The sequence below is a fragment of the Colletotrichum lupini genome, chromosome 1 (genome assembly GCF_023278565.1).
Source record: "Colletotrichum lupini chromosome 1, complete sequence".
Classification (NCBI taxonomy): domain Eukaryota; kingdom Fungi; phylum Ascomycota; class Sordariomycetes; order Glomerellales; family Glomerellaceae; genus Colletotrichum; species Colletotrichum lupini.
The window spans coordinates 2,628,743-2,645,463 of NC_064672.1; the positions used below are offsets into that span (position 1 = coordinate 2,628,743).

General features: G+C 56.2%; 4 protein-coding genes across 4 annotated transcripts; 3 read left to right on the forward strand and 1 right to left on the reverse strand.

Annotated features, from left to right (window-relative positions):
* Window positions 1-509: 509 nt before the first annotated feature.
* On the reverse strand, window positions 510-8,427 carry CLUP02_00738 (AMP-binding enzyme; the record flags this gene model as incomplete). Its single annotated transcript, XM_049279785.1, has 7 exons — window positions 510-1,512; window positions 1,566-1,601; window positions 1,646-1,876; window positions 1,967-2,091; window positions 2,207-2,378; window positions 2,499-7,858; window positions 7,939-8,427. The coding sequence occupies 7 exons, from the start codon at window positions 8,425-8,427 to the stop codon at window positions 510-512; spliced, it is 7,416 nt and encodes a 2,471-aa protein (XP_049135742.1).
* A 2,684-nt stretch (window positions 8,428-11,111) lies between these two features.
* On the forward strand, window positions 11,112-11,959 carry CLUP02_00739 (acetyltransferase; the record flags this gene model as incomplete). Its single annotated transcript, XM_049279786.1, has 2 exons — window positions 11,112-11,496; window positions 11,655-11,959. 2 exons carry the CDS (start codon window positions 11,112-11,114, stop codon window positions 11,957-11,959), a joined length of 690 nt encoding a protein of 229 aa, XP_049135743.1.
* Window positions 11,960-13,537: 1,578 nt separating this feature from the next.
* CLUP02_00740 (uncharacterized protein) lies at window positions 13,538-13,889 on the forward strand (the record flags this gene model as incomplete). Its single annotated transcript, XM_049279787.1, has 2 exons — window positions 13,538-13,607; window positions 13,672-13,889. The coding sequence occupies 2 exons, from the start codon at window positions 13,538-13,540 to the stop codon at window positions 13,887-13,889; spliced, it is 288 nt and encodes a 95-aa protein (XP_049135744.1).
* Window positions 13,890-14,144: 255 nt separating this feature from the next.
* Window positions 14,145-16,041, forward strand: CLUP02_00741 (AMP-binding enzyme; the record flags this gene model as incomplete). The annotated part of the gene is made up of 4 exons (XM_049279788.1): window positions 14,145-14,541; window positions 14,594-14,870; window positions 14,924-15,630; window positions 15,695-16,041. The coding sequence occupies 4 exons, from the start codon at window positions 14,145-14,147 to the stop codon at window positions 16,039-16,041; spliced, it is 1,728 nt and encodes a 575-aa protein (XP_049135745.1).
* Between the last annotated feature and the right edge of the window lie 680 nt (window positions 16,042-16,721).

Sequence of the window (16,721 nt, forward strand, 5' to 3'; positions counted from 1 at the left end):
GTCGGGACCACTGGCAGGGTTCGATCACAATACCCAATTGGCGCACTTGACTCATGGAATACAGTCGATGTTGTAACTACTTATCTGAACCCTTCCAGTTTGAATAAACAGAATCGGCACAGTTAACATTAATCCAGTGCGAGCCTATCGAATTATATACTCGATCGAGACCAGAACTCCCGATGCAAACGGGAGTCGAGAATATACGACCTGGAGAATACTCACAAGGACATAGCCGCGGGAGATATTTCAATGTGGTCACCGTGCAGCAATTGGGGGGGGGGGTCCGATCAAAAGACACCACCTATGGTCATACGATGATAATTGAGCATAGAACTAGGCAGTCTAGATTAATCTTTGCTGGTCATGTGGCTCCAGCGCTTTCGTCCTACCTCCACTACCAGGTTCACACATCCTTACCCAAACACCTACTCTCGGCCGCAAAATAAGCTTGTGACTGCGATAGAAAGATCTGTCGAGGCAAAAAGCAGCAGAAAAAGCGAAGTATTCTAACAAAGCCGTGAATCTTTACATCGGTGGTAGCGCATGCTGTTCGGTCCCAGGCTGGCACCACACTCCTGGCAAGTAATCCTGATGTTTCGCGTTGCTGGAACGTATGTTTCCGTCTCAGAATGGTCCTTCTTTGTGTGCTTGATGAGATCTTTCTCCCTCGCGTAACCCTTGGCGCCAGTCTTGCTGCATCCTCTCGCCGTACAGGGGTATTGTGTGAAGTCGTGGGCGTTTTTCATGTGCTTCGTATAGTCCGATTGTGTTTCGAATGGCTTGGAGCGGTTTTGCTCTTCGCGACTGAGTGATTTGAACTTGCTGTCCCGGTGGTGCGGGCAATCCGTGAAGTGACAGACCGGAGGTGTCTGATATTTCCCCCGCCGGCTAGGCATGATATCTTCGATCTTTCCCTCAGCCTCGAACTTGTGGTAGCCCCGCACATGTTGTAGAAAATGATCTCTTCTCCGAAACCCGTTCTCCCCGCGGTGACTTTTGCAGAACTGGCAGGGGAATTTCGGCAGGTCGGTCCCCATGGAGTCAAGATGTCGGTTGAGAACATCAAGTCGAGCGAAGTGTTTGCCACAGGAACAAGCAAAGGGGTTGTGCTGTGCTCCGTTGGCGTGCTCTTGGAGTTTAGACTTGTTCTTGAACTCCATAGAACACTCCACACAGGCAAGCGGATGCCCCTTCTCAATCCGCTTATGGCCGTCAACGTGTTGGCGCCGATGGTCGTCCCGTTCTCCTTTCGCCGTGAATCCCTTACCACACCCTTGGACTGGGCACAAATATGCCTTGTGATTGTTCTCCTTAGCATGCCAGTGTACGAGTGAGTCAAACTCACACTGTTTGCCGCACTCTGCACAAGTCGGGTCTGCGGTCCTCTCGACTGAAGCAGTAGAAGCTGTCTCCAGGGCCTTCGAACCATTTTGGATTGAAGCGCTGGCCAATGACAATGTCAAATCGTTGCCGTCATCCGGATTGCAATGACGCATAATCTCATCTGCGCTAAGACTGTGTTACTTGGATAGGAGGTATGGGGAATAGGGCGGGGAACTCACGGCCAAATCGAGTTGTGCGCGCCTTGTTTTTGCAACCTGACACCCTTTTTGTTAGCAAGTGTTAAAAAAAAAAGTCTCACGGATCCAGGGGGTCCGCAGCGCCAAGAGCGCCATCGTCGACGTGGCCGAAGTCGTAGTAACGAGTAGGATCAAGGAGATCCATAAAGCTGGTGTCATCGGCGTTGTCCCCGGCATCGAGCTCGGCGAGGAACTTGCTGTCGGTAAGCCAATTGACGTTGTCAGACATTGTGGCGTTGGTTGATTGCTGGGGTGCGTTGAAGCAGCGAGAGAAAATCAGGCTGTGATAGGAGCTGTATGCTGATGTAGAGTCGCAAAAGAGGTGCGGATGAGTGTTGGTCGAGGAGAACAGAAGGATGGGGAAAGCGCCCTGCTTATCTCACTTCGAGAAGAGCCTCCTGACAGTCTCTCGCTGCTTTAACGAGAAGACAACAAGTCTGAAGGGCGGTGGAGGTTTGAACCTGGAGACGAGAAGGTGATAGGATGGGGAAGCAAGCCACTTTCCGCCCTATTTGTGTGAGGAACAGGAACTGACACCCTATTTCTGTGAGATAAGGAAAGTGAGGCTGTTGGAAGCGGCCATATGCAGATTGGTCTGGGGTTGCCTCAAGCAGGCGGCATACAACTTGCAAGGAAGTTGGGCGAACCAGAGAAGCAGCGAGGAGGGGTCGCAAGGTATGGTATGGTATGATGTGTGTATTGAAACAACCAAACTCCAAAGAGCAACAAAACAACATGAAATCGTTCACAGCATTTTCCAAACCAATTGCAAAGCCCCTCGTCCAATCGGAGAATCTTCAACATCAACGAAACAACAAATGATATCAGATAAAAGACAAAAAATGGTAACACACCCGAAACTAGTCCCCCTCTATGCAGTCTTTAGTACAGTATGTACAAAATCTCTCCTCTTACTGCTGCTCAAACAACAGCGACCTGGGGTTACCAAGCAGAATCTTGAACGTCTCCTCAATCTTATCAAGAAGCTCGGCAGCATGACCCTTCCACGACTCGAAGGTGACAATCTCAATCGTCAACTTGTCGCCCTGGGGGAACGCCTGGATCTTCCACTCGCGAAGTGGCTCCTGCTGCGGGTAGATCGTCTCCATGCGACTGCTCGCCGTCTCGAAACCGAGGCTCTCGACGTGCTCGACGTCCTGGTGCACCACCGTGTCGAACCAGTCCACCGAGGCGGGCCAGTCGGTGCACAGCTTGGCAATCTCGGGCAGGCCGATACCCTCGTGCGCCGAGCTGGCAATGTGCTGGTTCTGCACGAGGTTGAGGAGGTCGAGGACCGTCCAGTCGTCCTCGAACTTGACGCGCACGGGCACGTATTGCCAGCAGGGGCCGACAACCATGTCGGCGTTGGGGAAGTCGATGTTGCGGCCGCTGACAACTTCGCCAAAGGTGACGTCGCGCGTGCTCTGCAGGCGGGCGAGGGTAAGGGCCCAGGCTGCGGTGGGGAGGGTGGCGATGGTGACGTCCTTGGAGCGGGTTGAGATGTCGAACGTCCTGTCGATGGCGTAGTGCTGTCTCTCCGTCACGGGGGTATCGGGCTTCAGAACATTGACGGAGGATCCTTGGAGGAGCTCCTTCCAGTAGTCGACGCTCTGGGGGATGTTGGACTTGACAACGTGGCCGACGAAGGAGGAGAAGGGGAGAGCCTTGGGAACGGGCTTGCCCTCGTGCAGAGCTGAAAGCTGGTGCAGCATGATGGGAAGGCAAATCTCATCGTACTGAGCGTGCGAGACGCGGAACACCAGAGCGGACTGGCCATTGCTGCTGTGGACGAAGAACCACTTGACAAAGATGGAGCCAAGTGGCATCCGGGTCTGGACGTCCATGTTGCAGAGGTCCTTGACAAAGGTCTCAACGTCGCTGTCGATCTCATACTCGACGACGGGGGTCTTGACGTCTTCGAGGATGACGCTCAGGCAAACGCCATTGTGCTTGACAAAGACTGATCGCAACACCTCGTTGAGAGTGACAAGCTCTTGGCAGCTCTGGAAGAGGCGGGGGCGGTCGACGTCGCTCTCGAAGTACATGGCCTCGTAACGAGCAGAGAAGCGAGGAATCTCAATCGTACCCTTGACGGCGACCTCCTGCAACGGTCTTGCGGGGAAGGCGTCGACAATCTTCCATGATGGGTCGGCGAGAAGGGGACGGAGGGTTTCTGCCGGAGCATCGCCGAGGTTCTCAACCAGCTCAAAGGGAACGAGAGGCTTCAGGGACTCTTGAGAGTCCTGAGTGGGCTCAGAGTCCTGCAGGACGCTGGCCATGTCGTACAGCGTCCTCTTCGTGAAGACCTGGTTGACGGTAAGTGTGAGGCCAGCCAAGCGGGCCTCGGAGACGAGCTTCATAGCACCGATGGAATCTCCACCAAGACGGAAGAAGCTGTCGTTGAGGCCGATATCGCTCTCGGGGAGCCTGAGTACACGGCTCCAGAGAGTTCGCAGACGACGCTGCTTGGCGGATGTGGCAGAGATGCGCTTAGTAGGCGCCTTGGTAGCAGTGCTGGCCTTTTGGACCAGATCGCTCGTCTTGCCGGTGATCTCGACAGATCCATCTGCGTTGAATTTGGCGAGGCGCTCCGTCTTGTAGAATTTGCCAGCCTCCTTGTTCTCGGTCCACGAAGGGTTCTCCAGCGTGGAGAGAGACAAGTCGGACTTGCTAACGACCACCAATTCACCAACAACTCCAAGAGGTGCCAGAAGCGCAGAGTCGGTTGGGTTAACAATGTACACCGCCTCGGCCTCCGGGTACTCCTTCTGAACGCTCTTGACGCTCTCGGTGCTCAAGCGAGCGACCTCGGTCTTGTCCTCCTCAGTCAGGTACGCGATGTCGCCAAGTGGCGTGTCGGTAAGCTGGCAAAGCTTCTGCGCCACTTGAGAGAACTGAGCGAGTGCCTTCTCCATGAGAGGCTTCTGAACAGTCTTTGAGTCGAACGAGGCCATCACCAAGAAGCCCTTGGGGTCCGTCGAGCAGACGAGCATGAGGGCGTAGGTGTTGAACTTGAGAGCTTCTTCCGCGGCTTCCGCGTCGCCGGCGGGGACGAGGCGGTTGGCGGGGTACTTGTTGAACTCTTCCTGATCAAAGTCGTCGGCGCTCGGGTGCAGCACGAGACCGGTTCTCAGCTCGCAGGCCTCGAGGGCATCCGGGCTGAGACGGCGGATGTGCTGGAGACCGGTGTGCTCGTAAGGGATCTGTTGGATGGTCTGGTCTTGGATGTCTTGGAGGTAGTCGCTGACGAGCGTCTCGGCGTTGACCTGGGTGCGGAAGGGGACGGTCGTGATCATGGGACCCTCGATTTCATCGGATCCTCTGATGGGCGCGTTGCGGCCGGTGAGGGTCTCGCCAAAGATGACATCGTTGGATGAGGCGTAGTGGGATGCCGCGTAGGCCCAGGCACCGCGAATCACGGTGGCGACGGTGGTGTTGGAGGCAGGTCTGCCGTTCAGGGGCACGTAGACCTCCAGAAGAGAGTCGGCCTGCGTCTGGTAGCCCTCGTACGGCAGCGCGGGGAACTGCGTAGTGGCAGCGGCACCCTGGAGCTGTTCGCGCCAGTATGTCTCGGCGGCGCTGCGGTCCATGCTGCCGAGGTACTTGATGAAGTCCTTGAACTCGGCCGGGCGCTGGACCTTCTCTCCGTCAAAGGCCTTGTTGACCTTGTCGACGATGAGGGGCATGCACCAGCCGTCGTACAGGGCGTGGTGCATCGTCAGCACGAACTGCACCTTGCCCGACGCGTTGTCCGTGACGAGGGCGTAGCGGACGAGGGGTCTGCCAAGGTCCATGCCCTCCTCGCGGTCCTTGACGAGGTAGCCCTGGAGGTCGTCGCCAATGTGCCAGGCGATGTCTTCCTTGACGACGACCTGGGCGAGGCCGCGGCCCGGCACCTGGACGATTCTCGTGCGGAGGATGGCGCAGTCCGCGGCGGCGACGTCGAAGGCGTTGCGGAGCTTGTCTGCTGTCGCCGCGTCCGCGAGGTCGACGACTCTCTGCGCGACGTACGCCGAGGTGACCTTGGCCGACAGAGCCATGAGACCCTCTTGGAGGGGCGTGCAGGGGTAAATGTCCTCGATGGCGGACTCGTCGATACCGCAGAGCTTGGCGGACTCGGCGCGGGCCTCCTCGGGGGTCCATCCTTCCTCGAGGAGGGAGAAGGGCGCGACGGCGGCGTCGTCTTCCTTGGACACCTTGGTCGCGTTCTCAGCCATGGCCTTGAGCGTGGGGAAGTTGAAGATGGTTGCGACAGTCAGAGCGATGCCGTCCTCTCTCGCGGCAGCGACGAGCTTCATCGCGCGCAGGGAGTCACCGCCGAGAGCGAAGAAGCTATCGTGCAGACCGATGGCGGCGGCGGACTCGCTGCCCAGAATCTTGATCCAGACCTGCTGCAGCGCCTTCTCCATCTCCGTCTCAGGCTCCGATTTCTCGGTGGGCGCGACGCGCAGGCGGGCGACCTGCTCGCGGGACATGGAACCTCCGAGCTCGCGCAGGCGCTTGCGGTCGATCTTCCCCGAGACCAGGGAGGGCATCTTGCGGAGGGGGATGTAGGCCGAGGGGACCATGTAGCGGGGGATCTCGGCGCCGAGGGCAATGTCGATCTCGGCGATGGCCTGGCTGAACTCGGGGGAGAAGGTGGTGACGTCGCCGACCTCGGCATCTGCAGGGCCGTCAACGGGGTTCTGCTCGACGACAAAGGCGACGAGCGTGGGCTCGCTGCCGCCGGGCTTGATGACCTCGGCGACAATCTTGACGCCCGAGGGCATCTTGCCCCGGAGGTGGTGCTCGACCTCGGCCAGCTCGATGCGTTGACCGCGGAGCTTGACCTGCTGGTCCTTGCGGCCGACGAAGGCAATGGAACCCGTGCCATCCGGGTCGTAGCGGACCAGGTCGCCCGTCTTGTACAGGCGTCCGTGTCTGCCGCGGGCGGGGCCGCCGCCGGCGAGCAGCCAGGCCGGGTCCTCGATGAAGACCTCGTCCGTCTTGGCCTTGTCGTTGAGGTAGCCCATGCCAACGACGGGGCCCTCGATGAGGAGCTCGCCGACGGCGCCGACGGGCATGAGGCGCTCGTGGTCGTCCGGGTCGACGATCCATGTGAGGCCGCCGGTGCCCTTGCCGATGTTGGTTGAGGTGCTGCTGACGTTGCCGTTGATTGTGCAGCCGACGGTGCACTCTGAGGGTCCGTAGGCGATGATGACGCTCGTGGTCTTGCTCCACGTCGAGGCGTCACCCGCAGAAACGGCTTCACCTCCGAGACCGAGGACCTCGAGGGAAGGGATGACGTCCGCGTCGAGGACGCGGGCGACAGAGGGGGTCATGTGCGCCATGTTGCACTTTGAGTTGCGGATGGCGCCGCTGAGGTCGTTCATGCGGTCCTCGTCCGAGGCGATGCAGAGGCAGCCGGCGGCGGCGAGCGTGCAGAGCATGCAATCGATGCTGACGTCAAAGGCGTACGAGGCGAAGTCGAAGCAGCGCGAGTGGGCGCGGTAGCCGACCTCCCAGCCGCGGGGCACGGCGCCGCTGGTGAAGTTTTCGTGGGAGATCATGACGCCCTTTGGCTTGCCCGTGCTGCCGGAGGTGAACTGGATGTAGAGCGGGGACGAGGGCGGGACGACGGGCAGCTCGGCGGCGAGCTCGAGGGTATCATTGTTGAGGGTGTCGTCCGAGGCGATGACGAGGGTCTGCTCGGGCGCGATGCGCCGGCCGAGGTCGCTCTGGTTCTGGGAGGTGACGATGATGGTGGCGCCGGTCTGCTCGACGATGGTGCGGAGGCGGGCCTCGGGCTGGGACGGGTCCGTGAGGGCGAAGGCGGCGCCGGCTTTCATGACGGCCAGGAGGGCGACGGTGGTCCAGCGGGACTTTTCGAAGCACATTGGCACCGTGGAGCCGACGGTGACGCCGCGGGCGACGAGGTGGCGCGCGAGGCGGGTGGAGAGGCGGTCGACGTCGCCGTAGGAGAAGTTACCGTCCCAGGACTCGACAGCCGGCCTTTCGGGTCCCTTGGCCGCGACCTCGGAGATGATGTCCTGCATGCACTTTTGCATGTTCTCGGGCAGCTCGGCGTTCCATGTCCAGAGCTGCTCGAGGTCCTTTGCGGTGGGGCCGATTGTGTCCGAGACCTGACGGTAGGGCTTCTCGAGGACAGTGGTGAGGATCTCGATGAAGGAATCGAGCTGGAAGATGGCGTGGCGGTAGGAGAGGACGGCCCGGTCCCATTGGGCCTTGATCACCAGCTGGTTCTCGTTGAGCGTCGCCTCGATCTGGTATGTCCACTGGGTTCCGGAGTCAGCATGTTGAAGTGAATGTTGTATAATAGGGTACAACGTATCACGAAAGAGGGTCGTCTACGTACGTCTTGTGATCTCTTGGAGGGAGCCTTCTCAGAGTTGCCCTGAGGTTTGGGTGCTCCATTGTTAAAGTATATCACCGGGATGGTCTGCGTTTCACTCTCGAGACCGCTCTCGCCGAGGTCCTTGATGACCTCCAAGGCCTCTGCTATCGAGTCGCTGTTCTTGAACGGCGCCTCGCTCAGGCTCAGGCTGTTGTGTGTCGCCGACGACGGTTCCTGGCCGTCCTTTGTTCTGAATCCCCAGTTCACCTTGCTCAGGCCGTCGTCGTTGTTGCGGTGGAGGACGAGCAGCCATGCAAGAAGGAGCTCATGTCTAAAGTCGCTTACACCGGCGGTGGTGGTGGTGGATTCGGCCCGCGATGTCACGACGACGGTCCTCGTTGAAGAGGGGTTCACGGTATTGTTGCCGTTGGTCAAGCCGTTCGTTGCGCCGTCAGTGAGGCCTGTTTCTTGGTAGGCGGTTCCGCCGCCTTCGCTGTCTCGCAAATGCATCGTGTGTTTGGTTTCTGTTTACTTCCGGAGGTGGAGGAGGGGGTATCGAAGAGAAGTGAGTGGTGGCAAGGAAGAGGAGGATGGAGGGGTAAAGTTAACGAGCGTTATGAAGTAATTCGAGGTTGAACTCGCAGCATTTCACAAGCCTTTGGACAACGATGGCTTCGTCTGGTTTCTTCTGCAAAACGACGTCTGGTTTGAGACTTGTTGAAGAAAGATGTTTGGATTTTTGTCTGACGAGGACGATCAACCGGCCCAAGGGTGGAGAGCTGCCCTTTCACTCACACATACGCAGTACTTCGTAGACATGCACCAAGACTCCTCCGAGTCTTGTATCCTCACAGTAACCGCGAGAGGCTCTTATGTGTGCGACTCTGCAGGTCTGTCCGGCAGGTATCCTTGCATGAAGACTACCCGAGAAACATACATGGCTTCCCGACTTCTTGATTAGATCGACGAACCCCATGGCTGGGTACTGCGGTATGTACCTTGCGGCGGCGCTGCAGCCGAGCTACGTCTCCTCGCAGACCGAGCTGGATCATGAATGGACTGCGCTGCCGCTGCGGAGAGCAAGCGGAGGAGGGTAAAGCGGGAAAAAAAAGCCTGTGAAAGAGAAAGGGCGTGCATATTGTTTCTCGCCCCGGGAACCACCAGACACACCAGTCAGTTTCTTGCGATGCTCATTGATGGGAAGGGCAGATGCGAGCCACAACGGCGCAACGTGCCTAATCCATGGAGCCGTCCGGGTGGGTATAGCAGAAATGGGCTGTGTAATGTGTGACTTTGTGTCCGTATGTGTGTGTGAAAGAACGGAGTATCTGGTACGCTGGTACGAATACTGGTCGTTGATTCCGGCCAACTCGACTTCGGCGCGAACGAATGGGCCTGACTAAACAACCTAGGAACCACCAAAGGAACCTAGCATAGGTATGCTGCATGCAGAACTATTGCGACTGTACCACAAAGTCAGCGTTCTGGGAACTTTGGGAGAGCCACAGAGAGAGAGAGAGAGAGAGTGAGGGACGTCAGATGCGAACGAGTTGAGCACACCCTCGCAGCACCAATGAGGCAAGAGTTTCATGACGGGTCCCCTTGAGCTAAGGCGCCATCTCATCATACGTTCTCGTGGTTCTGGACGGGAGGGAAAAAAGGTACACTACTGGGAGGAGTGAAGGAGGGAAAAAAGAGAGAGAGAGAGAGAGAGAGAGGCAAGGGGGTTGATGTGGGAGGGGAGGGGCGTGTGATGATGTCGTGGGTCCTTCCTCCGATGCGACCTTACGAAAAAGAGAAGCGAAGCAGGAGCTTTGGGGGGAGCTGGGAGGGTGCGAGGTACAAAGATACCTGACCGGTACCTGACCGGGGGTGTGGGGCCTCAAAGACGGATCTGATTAGGAGCGCCAAGGGGGCGTGTCCCGCTTGTGGGCCGGCAGGCCTGAGGCGAGAGCCGGGAGGACATCGGCCCTCATTTCTGCAGCAGAATTTTTTCCCTCAAATTGCCAGACTCTTCAATTATTATCCGCCATCCTCTCATGCTCAAGTTATCCACTAATTGGCACAAACAGGGTGGGTTTGCTGTCTCGCGGCCTCGCCTGACGGTGACACACGCAAAGAGAAAAAGCGCCGGCTCGAGAGACGCGGATCTGATAACTTTAACGCGTCCATCTCCCACTCCCACTCTCCCAGGATGTGACGAACAGATTGATGATGGGTCATGCATGCCGTGACCTCTTCCTCAATCTCGACAAGTGGTGCCCGCCTCACATGTGGAGGGGAGGGGGAGAGCCGAACCCAAGCCCAACGTAGCACTTACTACTCTACTTAGTATAGTATAGGAGGAAATTGGGCCTTTTAACACACTTCTACTGTGAAGTGTGAGAGAAATCGGGCCCTTGGCTGAGATAGGTAGGCGCACACTGCCACACACACATGGGGTCAACGGGCAGATGGTTCCTACTCCGTACTCAAGATGGGTATAACGGCTCCGCGTCATCCAGTAAGCGCTCATCAAGCCCATTATCCATGAAGGGCAACGCTGTTTAGTTCCCTTCTTGGGCTCTCCCGCTACAGTGCCGCTGGCAGCGGAAGCTCCCAACGGTTGCGGCATTTCCTTACGATCCCCCTCAGGGATTACCGAGAACTGCCGCGTCAACCCCCGTGGTGTTTTGTGTGATCACAGTGCTTGGCACGTCAATCCGTCATCTCCTTGCGTCCTTGAGGATATCGAGCCGGTCTTCGGGACCGACCTGCTCGGAGCTGCTCCAGTTCCGTGAGGGAAAAGTCTTCAGACGAATCCCCAGCCTAAATACTCACACCACCAACGCACTGTGGTGACCCGGCAAAAAAGTTCCGTCCTGCTGCGTTGCTTGCACCGATATTTCCGACCTATCGTTTGTCATTGATTTGTTTGGCCTTCGCTGCCGTTGACGCACAATTAGCAAAAACGAACGCACTTTTCTTGTTGCGAACGAACCATAGAACGCCATCTATCCCACTTCGGAACAGCTTCACAGACGCGGACATACGCAGAGAGACCTCAGGATCGCAAGACAACCAGCGACAGACGGTGCTACCAACCAGCCAGACTACCGCGAATTCAGTCAAGTCAGACTGTTGCTCGCGAACAAGCAGACTCGCCAATTCTTGCCCTGTGATTTTTGCCCTTTCTCGGCTTTCACTCAGACGTCATGGGCCTCACCGTTCTACCCGCTTTAATCCCCGACATCCCCCAGGTGTACGATGCCTATTTTGCGGCCTTCAAGGGGTCGGTAATCCTCGACATCCTGTTTCCGACGGGGATTGACGAGGCTTTCCGTGAGGGTCATACGAAACACACTGTCGAGTACTGGCACAAGACCAGCACCCAGTACACCATCAAGTGCGTTGATGTCGAGACTGGCGAGGTCGTCGGCATGGCCCTTTGGGACGCGTTTCTCAAGGAGCGCACACCAGAGGAGTACAGGAGCCCTGGCGCCGTTTGGCTCCAAGGCGAGCAGAGAGCTCGCGCCGATGAGTTAATCAACCCGCTCAGCGCAGCCAAAGAAAAGCTTTGGGCTGGCCGAAAATACGTTTGTGAGTGGGACCCGCCGTGGACTCCCACGTCCTCCTTTTCCCGATCCCTTCCCCTTGCACCCGGTTCGCGCCTTTTTTGTTTCTTCAGGCTTTTCGAGACATACCATGTGAACCCCAGTTGCTGATGACACACGCTTTGGCGTTTTCCCCGGGAACAGACTGTCATATCATTGCAGTGAAGCCTGAACACCAAAGAAAAGGCGTAGGCGCCCTTTTGACGAAATGGGGCCTCGATATGGCCGAGCTGGCGGGACTTCCCGTCTACCTCGAGTCGTCTGAAGAAGGATTCGGCCTCTACAAACGCCTGGGTTTTGAAGTGCTCCAAGACAAGATCGTGCACCGCGGAGGGCTAGTGGGCAAGGATAAGGACGTTGAAGTTCCTCTGATGGTAAAGATGCCGTCTGCCGCCAAGGGTTTGACTTTCGAAGAGTGGCGTGCTCAAGGATACCCGTCTTTCCAATAAGCTTTTCTTCTCTTTCGTGTGGCTGTGTTGGCTGGCTGGACGCAGTATCCGTACGCTTTTGGACGTGGAATCTGCGATGTCAGCAGGATTATCAGATCTTACCTTTTGGGAGTCTTGGAGGATGGATCCTGTGTAACGACTCAATGAGTGTCATAGACTAAAGGTAGATGTTGGATGTTCTGGAAGCGCCAAGACAAAAAGCGCCCAGGAAGCAAAGTGCCAAGACGAAGCCAAGACGAGGCAAATCTGCAAGGCAATCTGAAAGAAAGGAAGGTTGTCTGTACCTGGATTATTGTGCGATGGTGCATGGCTTGGCTTGGCTTTGTATTGTATTTGACGAAATATTAACCGTGCCCTTGCTCGCATGAAAAATAGAAGTCACTTGGTCTTTCACCCTGCGTGGCCGAGGGACGCGCCACACCGCACCCGACGACTGCAAGTGGGAGGAAACGGGATGAGGGGGTGGTACCGTGGTTCACGGGGTCGGGTGAGGGAGGGGATTGATGGGTTAAGGTGAAGGGTGTTGGACGATGCCGCGATGGTCCAGTATCAGATGGAATCATGGCGTGAGAGAGACAGAGGCGCTAGAGGCAGAGGTACCGATACTGACGACTTGTTTCCTGCCCATCTGCCCACATCGGTCCCAAGGTTAGAAGGTGGATGAAGAAGGGGGGTGGGCAAATGCAACCTGACGTCTTTGGCGAGGCGAGTGAACGGCGATCGGTGGATTGGCGTGGAGTTAATCTTCAAGGATGATGGAATCTGAAGAATTGTCCCGAAGTCGGAGAAGGGGTGACTGGGAGGGTGTGAGGGAAAGAAATGCAGCGGGACATTTTCGGGGAACGAAGGTACATGGGTACGTATGTCGGTACGGATTCTCCGTACCTTTTCTTGGTGCGGTACTGGAGAGAATGTGGAAGGAGGGGTCCAGTGACTCTGTACCACGGGTGCCCTGTAGGGGAAGCTTGGGGAGGTACCTCAGACGATGTGGGAAGCTGAGGAAGGATGGATGGAAGCGAGAGAAAATTTTGCACGCTGAAGAAGGTGAGTGAAATGCTCCTTCCCTAATCTTATCTGATCCAAGATTTGATTGATTAGATCGAGCACTGAACCTATCCGAGGTGGTGACAGGGGATGGTGGCGGGTACAGCGGGGTCCCTTTGGCTGCCATGTGGGGTCTCACTATTTTCTGAGTGGCTGCACCGCTGCAGTCCCGGCGCAACTGGCGATGGAGGGGAAGGAGCTACAAACGCCATTGACCAATTTGAGACACGACCCTAAGTTCCTCCACATTCAATGCAATCACACATGTCAACTTTTTCAAGACTCGAGAGCATCCTGGGACCTTGGACCTTACTCTGACACACCCACACGTATGATCCATCGCGATCCCACTCCTCCCACGCTCTAGACTCGCTGTCAGCCCGCCGAATACACACGAGTACGTGACAAAGTGACAAAGTCCGCTCGCTGGCAAGCACACAGTTCCTAACAAGTCTCGTGGCTCCATCGAACCCATCTGCTCGTTTTGGTGTGTCACTATGTGTGTCCCCGCATCGCCAATCGAGTCGCCCTGTCATGACGCGAGTAGCCTTTTCGACCGTTCGTATACGCCCCTCAACACTGGGAATACTCGAGAATACTCCAGGTACTTGTCGTGAAACAATTGCCCGTTCTGTCTAGCCCGTCGCTGGCTACATACGCAGGGCAAGGTGAAAACCTCCAAGGAAGAAAAGAAGCAATTCCAGCTAAGGTTCTGCGCCGTACGACTACTTGCGTGCAAGTTCGCAACGTCCCGCTGTGTGGCGCCCCATCTTGGTGGCCGGCAAAGCAGCACGGCCAACACCTTAACGGGCTAAAGCCCAGCCCAGCGGCAGCGGGGGGTGAAGAGACCTCGCTTGCGGCTTGCCTCCTTGCTGGATCCAGATGATCCCCGAAAGCCGTTCCTCGGTGACGCAGATGCAGGGCCCTTTAGACATGGGTCGTCTCTGCCATCTGGACCCAGGCCAGTTATTTCTGCCATGCGACCCGAGAGGATGGCCGGCGTTGCACCTAGATCGCGGTGACACTTTTTTGGACCTGCCATAGACAAACATTTCGACCAAGACCAAGACGTTCATTTTGTCTTCCGTAGTAATTTCGTTAAGCAATTGAAGCATTTATTCAGTAATTATTTGTCGACACAATGGCCGCAGAAGCATCAACAACCCCGGTATCCGAGCCTTTGGCTCCCACTCAGAAGCTGTCCATCCTCCACGGACCCCGCGATCCTCCTCTGGTTGACCTCAGTCTCGGTGAGCTGCTGGAGCTCCAGACCTACCAGCACGGCACCAAGGAATGCTTGGTGATTCCTTGGACTGGTGCACGATGGACCTACAATGAGCTCAACCAGCAGAGCTTGCTGCTCGCGCAGGCCCTACTCGAGATGGGCATCAAGGCCGGTGACAGAGTCGGTGTTATGGCAGGCAACTGCGAGCAATACGCCGCCATCTTCTTTGCAGTCTCTAGAATCGGTGCTATTCTCGTTATTCTGAACAACACGTACACTCCCAGCGAGGCCATGTACGCTGTTGAGTTCTCAGGTTGGTTACCAGTCTAACAGTTGCTGATTTCCGAGCTAACTCCGTTATTCAGAATGCAAGATTCTCTTCACCACCAAGCAGATTGGCAGACTCGACAACACCAAGTTCTTGAGCCAAATAGCGAACAAGATCAACGGGCCCAAGATTGTCATGATTCGGGGCGACACGAGCGGATATCAGACATACGACGACCTCATCAAGTCGAGCTCAAGGCAGAGCCCGAGAGAGCTTCACCTGGCCATGAGCAAGGTGGTGCCGCATCAAGTATGCAACCTCCAGTTCACCAGTGGTACCACTGGCCGTCCCAAGGCCGCCATGCTTACCCATCAGTAAGTGCGATCAAGCTGATAGAGGAGGTCGAAGAGGCTAACTTTGGATTCAGCAACGTCGTTAACAACGCTCGTTTCATTGGTGATCGCATGCGCCTCACCCCGGACGACGTGCTGTGCTGCCCTCCCCCTCTGTTCCACTGCTTCGGTCTTGTCCTCGGCCTCTTGTCTGTCATCACGCACGGTGCCAAGATTGTTTACCCCGCGGAAGTTTTCGACACCAAGGCGACACTCAAGGCCATTCTCGAGGAGGACTGCACAGCACTCCACGGCGTGCCTGCCATGTTCGATTCCCTGTTCCAGGCAGCACCTGATGACTTCAAGTCATCCAAGATCCGCACCGGAATCGTGGCCGGCGCCCCTGTCCCCAGATATCTGATGGAGTTGATGGTCAACCGTCTCGGTATGAGAGAGTTCACCAGCAGTTACGGTCTGACCGAGGCATCGCCTACCTGCTTCAACGCCTTCACCGACGATGCCTTGGGTAAGAGACTGACCACCGTCGGTACGCTCATGCCCCATGCCTCGGCCAAGATTGTCGACAGAGACGGCAACGTTGTGCCCATGGGCCAGCGCGGAGAGCTTTGCATGGCCGGGTACCAGCTGCAGGCTGGCTACTGGAATAACTCGGAGAAGACCAACGAGGTCATGGTCCGTGACTCTGCAGGTGTCTTGTGGCTGCACACTGGTGACGAGGCCGTCTTTGACGACGCCGGATACTGCTCAATCACCGGCCGCTTCAAGGACATCATCATCCGAGGTAAGCTATAAATGTCCGTCACGCAACAACAGCACAATGTACTAACACAACTTTCTCCCTTCAGGTGGCGAGAACATCTACCCGCTCGAGATTGAAGAGCGCCTCATGGCCCACCCGTCCATCTCCCAGGCCATCGTCGTCGGCCTCAAGGACGAGCACTACGGCGAGGTCGTCGGTGCCTTTGTGCAGCGCGCCGAGAACGCGGACAAGCCTTCGTTCCAGGAGCTCAAGGACTGGGTCCGCCAGCGCCTCGGCGGCCACAAGAGCCCTGCGCACATTTTCTGGCTCGGTGAGGACGGCGTGCCGGCCAACGTGCCCCTCACGGGCAGCGGCAAGGTGCGCAAGTTTGAGATTGCCAAGGTGGGCGACGAGATTCTCAAGAAGAGCAGAACCGTCTCTGCCAAGTTGTAAGATTGCGGTCCTCGTAGGATATCTTGCCGAGGACGGCGTGGAGTGTGTTCAATGAGTGATACCACACAAAAGTTGTCTTTTGACCATTTTCGTTGTTACTATTTCATGTCAGGCGATGGCTTCTGTCTTTTGGGGTTTTGGAATTTGGCTTAGATTTTTTTAGACCCGTAGGATTACTGAACGTGTCGTTGAATTGACTTTCCCTCTCGTCACACTCCCATGTGGAGTTAGCTTGTGCAAGCAAGTCATCCTCAAAGGCTCAAACTTTGTTTTTTTACCTGTATTCTCAAAGGCTAATTGCCTTTCGTCACATTCGGCCCCCTTTACGGCAGACTGCAAGAGGCACTCCGCCAAAACCGTTCTTTCCAATAGACCTACGGCCACTATAAATTTTAGGTATTAATAGCGCGACTTTCTCGTACGTATAAATAAATATTATAATAAATCCCGTATATTATTATAAAGAATTACTTATAACCGTAAGTAATAGTGGTTACGTAAGGGCGGTTATACTACTTAGCGAAAGTAGGGTAGCTAAGGGGTATATCCTCCCTACTAATTTCTATTACTAATCAATTTCCCTTTCCTCTTAACTAACCTAATATTCCTTAAGTAAGGTAAGTAATCCGCCTACGCCCCTATAGTTACTTATTAATAATTATATTTCGCTTTATTACACT